The sequence below is a fragment of the Monodelphis domestica genome, chromosome 7 (genome assembly GCF_027887165.1).
Source record: "Monodelphis domestica isolate mMonDom1 chromosome 7, mMonDom1.pri, whole genome shotgun sequence".
In the NCBI taxonomy this organism is placed as follows: domain Eukaryota; kingdom Metazoa; phylum Chordata; class Mammalia; order Didelphimorphia; family Didelphidae; genus Monodelphis; species Monodelphis domestica.
Window position 1 is genome coordinate 157,149,823 of NC_077233.1, and position 13,416 is coordinate 157,163,238.

At 34.7% G+C, this 13,416-nt stretch overlaps 1 protein-coding gene across 1 annotated transcript in view; it reads right to left on the reverse strand.

Annotated features, from left to right (window-relative positions):
* The window catches only part of COL15A1 (collagen type XV alpha 1 chain), a 224,381-nt gene that overhangs the window by 80,106 nt on the left and 130,859 nt on the right, over window positions 1–13,416 (reverse strand). The window contains exons 18-20 of the mRNA XM_007499019.3: window positions 9,364–9,399; window positions 9,183–9,266; window positions 5,335–5,400 (exon numbers count right to left, since the gene is read on the reverse strand). Coding sequence (XP_007499081.2) covers window positions 5,335–5,400; window positions 9,183–9,266; window positions 9,364–9,399 — 186 coding nt within the window. The remainder of the gene's footprint in view (window positions 1–5,334; window positions 5,401–9,182; window positions 9,267–9,363; window positions 9,400–13,416) is intronic.

The window sequence follows — 13,416 nt, forward strand, 5'->3', positions numbered from 1 at the left end:
CTTCTCAATTAAACTCCTTCAGGGATACACACACACATACACACACACTCACACACACACACATTTTTTATTTGCACTCAGTGTCTCTACTTCCTTTCCTCTCACTGAATTCTGAATTCTCATCATTCAACTGAAACTGCCTTCTCTGAAATGATCAATGATCCATTTGCTAGATTTAATGACCTTTTCCTCAGTCTTATTCTTTTTTATCTCACTGCAGCATCCCAGATATTCTCTTTAACACTGATCCCCCTTTATTCTTCTCCTACATTTCTGACCATTCCTCAGTTTCATATGTTGGTTCATCATTTATATCAGGATTAGATAAACTACTGCCAATGGTCCAAGTCTTCTGGGGTCTGCTTTGCCCTAGATACTAGGTGGTACAGTGAATAAATCATTGGGCTTGGAAACTGGAAGACTTGAATTCAAATCAGTCTCAGACACTTATTAGCTATGTGATCCTGGGCAAGTCACTTAGCCCTGTTTGTTTCCTCATTTGTAAAATGATCTGGAGAAGGAAATGGTAAACTATTTCTGTATTTTTGCCAAGAAAACCCCAAATGGGGTCATAAAGAGTCTGACATGACTGAAATGACTAAACAAGAAGAAGCTAAGAATGGTTTTTACATTTTAAAAAGGAATTATTGTATTTTAAAATGTAGAAACCATTCTGAGTTTTCTGTTCTACAAAAACAGATGAGGAGCGTTGGTTTTGGTCCCTAGACCTGTAGTTTGTTTACTCCTGATCTATATCACACACTAATTCTTTCCTACAAATGTTATCAGAGCTGAACAGATATATAAGTCTAATTATTAACTTCATCAAAATAGAAATGAACCTTGTTTGGCCTAGACTATTCTGAGGGAACTCATAGTGATTCCTTTTTGGTTCACTTTAATCTTTTTAAAATCCTCACGAAATGTTTACTTATTAATCTGTCCTAGAAGTTTGTGAGGCATTGTCCATATCAAAGTTATTAGCCAATAGTTTATGAAATATATTTTATTCTTCTTTTGGAAAACCAGAACAACCTTTGCCTGTAGCTATTCTTCACCACCTTTTCCACATTTCGTGATTTCTTACAGATGATCACCAATGACTCTGAGGTTATATCTCCAAGATTTTTCAGTTCCCTGGAATGTCATTCATCTGAATTTAGAGACTTGAATTCATTTAAAGCAGTTAAATATTCTCTTATTATTTTCTCATTTGTCTTTGACTTTAATTCTCAGAGAGAGAAGACCTCTTTATTGTTTATGATTTGAAGATCCTTATACTTGCTGAAGACAAACAAAACAAAACAAAACTTTGCTTTTTCTCTGTTACCTATTACTAACTCTATTTGTTGGGCACCTTTCCTTCCTTTGGTCCCCTCTTTTCCTAACACTTCTCCAGCCTCTGCCCTTTTTCTCCCTTTAAACAAGCCTTAGTTCATTCATTCTAGACTTTAGCCTTTATTACAGGATATAGTCTCTGTTGTTTTTATTATTTCAACACAATAATATCTTAAACTTAAGAATTGGAAAGTACCTCAAAGATGATATAGTCAAACTCCTATCTGTATCACCTCATGTTCTCTTGACATTTCTATGCTTGTCTTGGGTTTTAATTATATGGTACCTTGACTCCCTCTTTTTTAATCTGTAAAATGGGACTTTCTTCATTTGTAGTGACTATCTCATAGGGTTGTTGTGAGGCTCAAAGGAGCTAATATAGGGTGTTCCAAAAGTCTTAGGGCAAGCTTATTAATTTATAAAGCATTTTATAATCCTTAAAGCACCATGATTAATAAATGTCTTCTGATATAGCTATCATTATTATTGCTATAGTTAATGTGTATAAAATTGATTAACCACACTGCAAATCTCTAAACATTACATAGATATTACTAATAGCCTTTGGATATATAACATATTGTTACATAGATAATAATGCATGTAAAAGACAATGTATATAAAACACTTTGCAAATCTTCAAATCCAATGCCCTAAAATATTATAAAAATACATATATACCTATTGTACAGTTAATTATACATGTAAAAGGTGTATGTAAAGTACTTTGCAAACCTTAAAACACTATAAAACATTATTATTAGCCTTAACGCATTATTACTTAGTTAATAATGTATGTAAAAGATAGTGTCTGTAAAGCATTTTGCAAACTGTTAAAAATATAAGGTAAAAGCTGTGGTTATTTTAGTTAATTATTAGTTCAAATTCAGAGACTATACTGCCCACTGGGAATCCTGTCAGCCCAGGTTTTCCCTCTGGTCCCTTTAAAAATAAAAAAACACATCAAAAGAAATATAGGATAGGATTTTCTAGGACTAAGCCATAAAGCCATTCTTATTCTATTCATACACTTGATTGTATCTTTTTTTAAAATGATTACATTATTAGCATGCTCAGAGTTGGAAATAGGAATCTGGCTCATAGAAGCAAAAAAAAAAAAAGTCTGGGAGAAGAGAGGTGACCTAAGTCCAGAGGACAATCTAATTATGTAGAGGGTATAGACTCTTTTTAGTGAGTCTTGGCCATGACCCCAAGTAGCAGAAAAATGAGACCTCAAGAATGGGGTTCCCTGGTAATAAGAACTTAGGGGTAAGGAGTGCATGAAGCTGTGGGGTCACACTAGATGGAAGCACATTGTTAGAAACTGATATCCTTAAGTCAATCTCAAGCATAAGCCCCTCTGATTATAAGTTCAATATTAACACTGACTAAAGAATCCAACATCCTTTGGGATACAAACTGGTATTAAAGTAGGTAAGAATTGGAAATTGTTCTAATAATCTCGGATGACACTGAGAATAGTTCACTTGCAAATAAACATGAATATCATTCTAACTTAGCTAAGAAAGTGGTGATGATGTGAAAGAAAGTATGAATAAATAAGATTAATTCACTGGGAACATAGCCACGGTGATTCAGATCTGATTGCTTACTGCCAAGTACTCAAAGCTGTTTCTCAAATTACTTTGGGGATGCTTTATGACACTGAGTAAAAATTGTCATATATGAATAACATTCAGTTCTTCATCTCTTCTTTCTCTAACTACTACATAGTATTTATTCTCTGCTTATACATGTACTTGTTTCCAATTATAATGTGAATTCCTAGCTGTTGGCTTTCTGAGAGGAATCATGGAGATTGTTAAAAATAAGCACCTAATCAAAGGTGGTTTAAAAAAAGGGGGGGGGAGACAAGAAGGGAGAGGTTGATCTGTTTTTGAAGAAATATTGGTATATTGTCAATATTAGCCATACTGTCAAGGCACTTGTCACAAAGACTCAAGAAAGGAAAATTTTTCCTGATGATCTCAAGGTAATGAGACTTGGTGATCAGCAGAATAAGACTGCCTTCTGTAAGTTCAAGTTGGTTACTGAAGATATTTAGAGTTTTAAAAAAATGAATAACTTTCATGGAAAAGATGTTACTGGGGACAAGATGTACTCTATTATCAAAAAATGGCAGACCATGACTGAAACACATGTTGAGGTCAGAACTGCCAGTGAAGATTTGCTCCACATCTTTTGAACTAATTTTAGCAAGGAGGAAAACAACCAGATCCATATGACTTCTTTTGCCCAGTACTAACAGATCTATGAAATTTATAAGAGAATGATTTGGGATGTGCAACAAATATTTAAGAAATTGTCAATAAACTAATTTGAGATAACATTGGAAAAGTCAAGGGGAAAGCTTGTCAGATAATTTACTTTTTCAGTAATATAATGTATTTCTTTGAAAAGAAGGCCAGATTTGAATTGGAAAAACTAATGAAATTTCATGGGAAAAGTCATGGCTCTAAAAAAACCTTCTGGAGATGAAGTAGGCAGGAAAGCTAATGAATATAAACACCCAATTCAAGAATCTGTCTAAAATAACTTCTAAAGGTCCAAAAATAAAAATGATTTTAAAATTATTATAAAAATTGATGTTATAACAACAACAAAAGAATGTAAGTTCCTCAAGGACAGAGATTGTTTCATTCCTTGCATTTGTGTCCCCAGTGCCTACCACAGTACTTGGAAGATGGCAAGTTCCAAGATGCAGGACTTACAGCAATAAAGAGTGTGGCTATTGCCACTGTCAGAAATCTCCATCATGTGTTAAGGAGAGAAGAGGCTACTCTCTGAAGTGGTCTTTTCCATTGCTTTTAATTCTCCTATATTCTAAATGTAACTTCCTTCTTTTCTCATTTCCTGCTGAAAAATTCAGCCAATCTTTCAGTCATTCAGCAAGCACTTACTAAGTACATACTATTTATTAGACACTACAAAGGAAAAAGTGAAATAAAACCTGCCTTCAAGGAACTTACTGGTCTCTCTCATTATAAAATTTGCTATATAACAGATATGGTATACTTTTTGATGATGGGGATAATTTCATAATGTCAGATAAGACATTAATAACATTCAGAATAATTGGATTTTTAATAAGAATTTGGAACTGTCATTTAAAACAATAAAGCGACTTTTACATTCTTCTTTCATATTTAGGTTTGTCTCATTTTTCATTTAGATGATACTTTGAATATCTTAAAGGATTTAATACAAATGAATCTACTGTTACACTAGCTTAAATAGCCTCTCCTACAGAGATGATGAATATGTTATATTTTAAGAGGGATCTTTGAAGAATGTGATAAGATTGGCAGTTTAAATGCTATTCTAGGGTCTGATAACTGTGATAGCTGGAGAGAGACTGGATGAGACACAGAGATAAGAAGCTAAGAGAATTTCTTTCCTGAGAGACTGAGCAAACATTCAAGGAGAAAAAGTCTGAAGAGGAATTTCCTCAGAACAGTGAGTTTCTCTCTTATCTTGCAAAGAAATATTATGAGGAGAATTCTTGAGTGATTTCGTCTATTATCCCGAGAAAGCTGAGTGGCTGGACTATGTTTCCAGTATTTAAAATTCAGCAGTAGCTGTACTGATTAAAAGTGACTCTTTCTCACAGATGATAGACTACCATGATGTTTATATAAACCTAGAAAATTAGATAATCTAATAAATATACATATATACATACATATATATGCATATCCTTACATGCATATAAAAGCTTATGGGAAAAGAGATTTCTTCATTTTATTTGATAAATAATATCTTTAAAACTGGAATGGGGGCTGAGTAAGTAATAATTTTGTGATTTTTGTAACTTATAAGGAAATATGCTCCTTAGAATCCAGGTTAAGAATGAATACATTAAAAAGCCAACTGTTAAGGAGAGAGATAATGGTCTTAGGTCATATGTGAACCCTGGTACGGCATATTGTGCAGGAGCATCTAAACATGAATTCTGAATTTTTTTTTAATACTTACCGGTGGGCCAGTTAGTTCAGGAAGTTCAGCAATATTCTCGATTCCATCAGTGCCATTGAGAATCGACTAAGAAAGAAAAACAAAATGAGTAAGAATATGGTATATTTCCCTGTTTTGTCAATAAGAATAATGAATGTTTATATTGGGCTTTATGGTTTGTAAAGTCCTTTGCATCTATTCTTTCATTATCTCATCTCACAATAATACTGGTGTGAAGTATGTACTATTATTATCCACATTTTAAAGATGGGAAAACTGGGGCCAAGTCAAGTTAAGCTATAAAGATATAGCTTATTATATTATATTATTATATTATATTATATTCAGGATCCTAGAGCTAAAAAGTGCCCAAAGCAACATTCCAACTAAGTCAGGTCTTTTTGGCTCCAAGTCTGGAACTCTATCTAGCCAGTGTCCTTCCTAGGTATCTCTCTCTGTTTTGTTTATGACATTATTTTAATTAAATTCAATTTTATAAAAAATACAGACTTTCAATAATATACTATTTGTCATTGCTAATTCTCACCAGTTTTTAATTAATTACATATGTCTTGTTTAGTATAAACAATGAATCCTACGAAATAGCCTCATTATTTGAATTCTTACCATTTGCAATTATAATTGTACATAAAATATACTAATTGTTCTGGCCCAATAGAAATATGCAATGGAAAAAATTAAAATAAGTTTTTTTTGATAATATAATAGCAAAGGATATGAAAATGATTTTCGATTTAAGTTTATGACAGCATTCACAGAAAAAAAGCATTTTTAGTTAAAAATATTACAGAATATTATATTAAAGGAGAAACCTACACTGAAAATAAGATGAAACCATCATTACTGTCACTGAAAAGACTTTAGCGGCATAGGCTGAACTGTCTTCTCTTTTTAAAAATCTTTTCATTTACCATCAGGTATAGAAGTTTTATCTCCATATTGGCAAATTTACATTTTCACATTTTCATACATGTATAGTTGGATGATCTGTGGTATTATCTAAGATCAGCAATGCTTTAAACTTGATATTGTTGTCCTTGCAACATATTTCAATAGCTGGGCCAAAATTACCAGAAGACTAGTCTTCAAAAACAGTTTTAGTCACACATGGATTCTTATTTGACCCCCTAAAATTGGAAGTAATTAGTCTCATAGTACAGGATTTTCAAGAATGAAAAACAAGCAGTGTTTTTTTTTAATTAAAAAAATGCCTTTCTGCATTATCCCCCAGTAAAAATATTAGGTGATACTAGATACTGTATTATTTTTTTTACCAATTACATGTAATAACAAATTTCCACATAAATTTTCTGAAGTTATATGATCTGAATTATCTCCCTCCCCTCTTCCCTACCCCTCCTGGAGCTGGCAAGCAATTCAATCTGGGTTATACATGTATTATCACGCAAAACACATTTCCATATTGCTTATTTTTATAAGTGTCTAATCTTATAAAACCAAACCCCCAAACCATAAACCCAAATAAACAATTGAAAAATTGCATGCTTTCATCTGCATTTGGACTCCAACAGTTCTTTCTCTGGAGGTGGATAGCATTCTTTTCCATAAGTCCCTTTTTCTTTTCTTTTCTGGAAATACAAATTCTGGGAAGCATCTTTTCCCAGAATAAGCTTGTTTGAACCACATTAAAAATTTTTAAATTATTTTTTATTATTTTCTTTAAAACTTCAAGAAATTTAGCTGACATTTAACCCATCTACAATAGTGATCTGTCTAGTAATAGTGCATTAATCTCAACTTAGCAGTATTTTTTTTATCTCTCCCAAGATGACTCCATTTTTACTCCTTTAATCTTCAAAAAAAAAATCTCAAAAAATTGATCTATCTTAATGTCATTTGATTCTGAAACAACCAAATTTCTCCTATTCATCCATTTTATTAATTCCCATATTAAACAGATAATTAGTTATTAAAGATGAATTATATGTAAGTCACTGTGATGGGCATAGATCTCCTTGTCCTATTTCTGCATTCTTAGAAGTTTGTGAGTTTGTGAGTTCATGGCTAAAAGAATTGTTCTCATAAGAGAACTTAAGTTATGATGAAGCAAGGAGATGACTCCAAGTCAATGCTTTGTGGGCCCTTGTACCTAGCAGATTAGCAATGACAGTATTGGAAGAGAAGGTGGTTAATTTGCCATTTCAGTAGACAAGAGTGTCAGATTCATGATGTCATACCCATAATTCCATTGGTACCTGTGGCAAGCAAAACAACAACAACAAAAACCCATTCTTTCTTCATTTCTATAATAGCCTTTCAATTCTGATGTACCCATCATCCCTTTATTTATTTTAAAAACTTTTGCCTTCTGGCTTAAAATTGATACAAGTATTGGTTCCAAGGCAGAAGAGCAGTAAGGGCTAGGCAGTCAGGGAAGTGATTTGCCCAGGGTCACACAGCTAGGAAGTATTTGGTTGTTTTTGTGGCTGTTGTTGTTGTTTGCATGTTTATTTTTGTTCTTTTGTTTATTTGTTTTTTTGTTTTTTTTTAGCTAGGAAGTAAGTATTTGAGGTCAGATTTGAATCCAAGTCCTTCTAACTCCAAGCCTGGGACTCTCACTTGAGCCATCTAGTTATCCTTATTCCCTTTATTATTTTAATATCTCCTTCCCTTTACTTCTTTTCTAAGACTACCTTTTTGAATATTCATCTTAATTTCATTTTACCTGGATAAAAATGCTCTATGATTGCCCTGGACCCTATATCTTCTCCACTCGACTCTAGAATCCATAACTTCTTAGTGATCGTTTTGGTTTCCCTTGACTGGTGGTATAAGGACAGCTAGCACTGAAGCTCAGCTTTTGATTCAATTCAACAATTCAGTTTAACAAACATTAAGTAAAAAAGTTACAATGTGAAGGACACTGCTGATAATGCATGTTAAAGATGTCAAAAAGATCCTTTCTTTTCTTTTTGCTCTATTGAAAGAAAGAGGAACATCTAATCTAGGACTTCTTAGCTTTTTTTGTATCATGGATCCTTTTGAGGGTCTGTGGAAGACTATGTATCCCTTTTCAGAACTATTTTTTTTAAGTGCATAAAATAAAATGCATAGTATTAACAAAGGAAAACAAGTATTAGTGAAAATAAAGATGTAATTTTCCCCATCTAAATTCATAGATCCATCCCTTCCCCCAAATCTATCTACAATAATTATAGACTCCAGGTTAAGAACTCCCAAGAAAAGAAAGGAAGATGACAAATGGAGGGAAGGCAGAAATATGTTTTCCTTTTTTTGGTCACTGAGTGATGGAAGTGCTAATCAGGGGGTATTGAATTTTATTAAAGAAGTGATGAGAGCATTATGGTACAGTGAAGGACACTTTACAGTGTCATCTGTAAAATTCTTTTTGGCTCCCCCACTCTTTCCTTTATTATTCTCACTTTCTGCTACTTCTCACCCAAACTGTCACAGCCTCTACACTATTACTCTTTTTCTATAGTTGATCTCCCTTCTCTCAAGCCTTTTTCAAGTTCAATCACAGAAGATCCAGAGCTCAAGACAGGAATAGATGGCCTAGGTTGAGTTTGGTTTTTCTTTTGTTTTTCCAATCCTGTCCCCACTCCCAATCCTCCCAAAAGAATTAAAGGAAGTGGGAGAGAGAAAATACATACTTGTTAATTAAAAAAATAATTTTAAAGAATAGCAAAATGATGTTGAATAACAGAAGATTTCAAAATCTCTTCTTGCCAAAGGTAAAAGTTCATGCCCAGTGAATAAAGAGCTAGCTAATCAATGAATGAATGAAAAACACTTTTAAACCTTCTCTTACTTCTATATGTATTAAAATGAAAGAAAATATCCTGTGAAGAGTCTGAGATACTCACACTGGTCACAGCAACAGTCCTTCCTGGTGGTCCTGGTGGTCCTGGTGGCCCAATTAAACTTTCTCCATCACGCCCCTTTTCACCCTAGTTCCCAAAAGAATGTCAGAGAAAATAGTCATTGAATTTACATCTGCATGATATCCAGAATTAAATCTAACTACTCTGGGATCTGTAAATTTACCTTTGGTCCTTGGTCTCCTTTTTCTCCTTTGGAACCCTGTAGAAAATAAAAAATAAATTATTTTATTTTAATTAATATTTATTTTATTTTAAAATAAAAAAATTGAAAGGTCTTTGAGACCTATTATTCTCTCTTCCTCTATCCCTCTATTTCAGACCTTCACTACCCCTTTCTTCTGAACTACTGGAATGTTGTTCTAACATCTAACATGAATTCTCCTCTTTATAATCCATCCTACCTACCTGCCAAAATAATCTTCCTAATTCATGGGTCTGACCAGGTCCCTTCACTGCTCAAAAACTTTAACAGTTTCCCATTGTCTATAGTATAAATACAAACTCCTTAAGTTGATGGTTAAAGTTTCCCCAATCTGGAAGTAGTCTATTTTTCCGGTGTATTCTATGCCTTTGCCCTTTAAGTAGTCTACACTCCAGTCAAACTAGTTGTCTACTGATCTTGTCTTCCCCCTTTCTACCTCAAAAGGACAATTTGTGTGACCTCTTTCAGACTAGAAGTAATCAAGCAATACTGGATGACCACTTTTCCTAAATTTTGCTAAATTGGCTTCTACTTTAAGTAGAAAGTTAGACTATATAGTCTCTTGAAGCTCAAAGATTCTCCAATTCCAATTGATTCTCTGATTCCATATCTGTAATCAAACCTATTATCTTTCCTCCCAAACTAGGTTCCCTCCATCCTAAGGTGTGCCACAGCTGGCAACAGTAAATTATTAAATTTTCAGTGTGAGCATTTATACCTGAGAAATCAGCAAAGCCCAGATATGGGCTTGATTTATTTATTGGTAGGCTCTCTAGACTTAGAAAAGTGAAAGAGAAAATGTAAATGAAATTTAAACTCAAAAGTATTTCATACACACACACACACACACACACACACACACACATTCCCTCTTCCCCCCACCCCCACAGAGAGCTGGTTGTTAAATATCATCAAAGTCTCCACTTTTCTCATTTCCATCAGTGACTATACCATCTTCTAAAATCTACAGACTCAAAACTTCAGAATCATTTTTGATTTGCTTATCCTGTTGATTTTTTGCCTTTTTCCGAAATGCTAGAACTAAACACTGTCTTACACACAGTAGGTGCTTAAAAATGCTTGCTGATTTGACTTGTAATGTTTCTTACTTTCCATTCCTAGTTATCATCCCAATTATGAGAGGCCCTCACAGCCTTATGCCTTAATTACTGAAATATTCTCCTAACTAGTCTCTCTTCTCAGTTTTTTTTCCTCTTTAATCCATATAAACACTGACCTAGATAAACGTTTCCTTAAAAATAATTTAATAAAGCCTATCCCTTATTAATAAAAAGGCTAAAAGTTTTCTATTGCCTTTGAATCAAAATATGAGAATTTTTAGAAACCCATTAGATTTCACCTTGTTAGTTTTATCTCTTTGTTGTCCTCTAGAGATCTTTTAGAAATTATATATTCAAGGCTATCCACAGTATAGCTTCACTCTATCACTCAATAGTTCCCAACATGAACATTCACCTCCAGCTAACTCCATCACACAGATATGCCATTCACACCCCTGACCCTTTGTTCATGCTATTCTTTGTATCTCCCTTTTTTTACCTGCCTTATTCATACCCCATCTTGCAACTTGTTTCCAGTTCTAGTTTGTTTCATGAAATTTCCTCTAACTACTCCAGCCTAGAGTGATTTTTGAACTTGAATAACACAATTTCTATAAATCATTTTGCAGATGATCCAAAGATAGGAGGAATAGCTCATATATTTGATGATAAAATTAATAGAGGTGATAATATACACTTTATAGTGCCTTCATATTTATAAAGTTCTGGAAATAGCCAACAGGAATAAAAGTGATAAGGGATAAGCAAAAAATCATATATTGTAGTTGCAAGACAGGGGAGACTACTTAATAGCAGTTCTTTTTGGTGGAGGGAAGGGGAGCTGGAATATTAGGGTGACAAATTCCGCTTTTCTCCTAGCTTGAGTCTTCTAGTCTTAGATATGGCGTGTGCCTAAAAGCTGTGATACTCATGCACCAGCCTAGGCTTCAATGTCCAGTCACTGGACCATTTCTAGCCCTGCCTCTTAATCTCTCTTGCCCCAGGCAATAGATTCCATTGGTATCCTGCCCTCCTAGTAAAACATCAGAGAGAGTTCGCTCACTCACAAGGCACTGTACATTGGTGGACAGCTTTAATTGTTATAAATGTCTTCCCCCTTTTTTGATTGGACTTGTAATTTCATCAGTATAAGAATTTACTAATCCACCAATAGAGATCACAGTTCTTCAACTCACAGCCCCACATTTTGAGGCATGGAGAGGTTAAGGAACTTGCCATAGACACACACAGCCTATATACATTCAGAGGAGGGGCTTGAATTTAGGTCTTGCTGACCCCCTAGGTCAGCTCTCTTTCAGGTAGACCAACTGCCTTTCTTCCTCTCTTATTAGAATGAAATCTATAACTTCCATTTGATGGTTTTGCTTTGACTCTGGAGTCTCATTGCCTTTCTATGTGATGGCTCTTTAAATATTTGAAATCAAGGAATATGTTGTTCTAAAGCCTCTTTAATCAGCCTAAACAATATCTGAACCCTCAGAGATCAGAACTTAGTCAGGAATGAGGTGGATGCATTGACCACACTGAACTGGGTAAAGGTTTTTTGTTTCATTTTGTTTTGTTAGATTTTATACTACTTTATTTTCTTTAATATTTTCTTTTCTTTTCTTTTCTCTTCTTTTTTTTCTTTCCAATCCATACCTTCCATCTCAGAATCAATAGTGTGTATTGGTTCCAAGGCAGAAGAGCAATAAGGGCTAAGTAATGGGCGTCAAGTGACTTGCCCAGGGTCACACAGCTAGGAAGTGTCTGAGGCCAAATTTGAATCCAGGACCTCCTGTCTCAGACCTGGCTCTCAATCCATTGAGCCACCCAGCTGTCCCCTAATTTTTTCTTTAATAAGACATTACAACACACAACTGAGCCTCCAGTGTTTTCGTTAACAGGGTAAAGTATAATCATATGAAAGAGTGGAAACACATTTACTATTTACTAGGTAATGTTGGGGTAGTGTGCCTTGGGAAGATTGCTCTGTGAAGAATTTTCCTATACTACAAATGCCTAGAATGACTACTCTAAAGGGAAATTTCCTAAGGTAAGGTAAGGAGGCAGTTAGTCAAAATGACTGGTGAAGAGCCTTGAATTTTTTGCTGGGATTTTAAGGGAATGACTGATCCTTTACCCTATGGATGAATGACTGGTCTACTGAATTGCTTCAAGTGCTTTTGCTGGGAGTGATTCATTGTTTATAAACTCTCCCAGAAGCAAAAACAGGTCTAGGCCACTATCTCAGATAAATCAGATTAGAGATGGCTGTTGAGATGAGGTTCTTAGCCCAGAAGCCCTGCCTGACTTCTCAGATCTTTACTTCTGTAGGACTTGAAATGAGGAAATCCAGATAAGAAAGAGGAAAAGAAAGAAAAAAAAGAAAGAAGTCCTGTCTCTTTCAGAACTCAGGAAAGTGGTCAAACCCGGGCTCTAGAGCATCTGATCTGAGGGACCTCAATCCAGGCCACTTCTCCAGGGACACTTGAAATAAGCATGCAAACTCTACTAGCTCCTGTCTGCTTTTCAGGAGACTGTACATCATAGATACTTTCTTAAGCATCCCACCCTAGGAGCTTGGGAGCTGTTTCTGGAGCTAAAGGGTCAGATCAAATGACAGGATTGTTAATTAACATTTATGAGCTGGGGGTCTTTATAAGCAGTTCCTGGTAGTTTCTTTCATAATTAGAGAATAGCTTGGCATGGTAGAGTTATCAGGACAGTAACTGACCAATGTTTTGTTGTATCTGTATGTGTGTGTGTGTGTGTGTGAGAGAGAGAGAGAGAGAGAGAGAGAGAGAGAGAGAGAGAGAGAGAGAGAGAGAGAGAGAGAGAGAGAGAGAGAGAGAGAGAGAGGGAGAGAGAGGGGGGGAAGAGAAAGAGAATGAGAGACACAGAGAGAGAATGAGAGAGAGAATGAGAGAGAGAGAGGGAGAAAGAAAGAGAG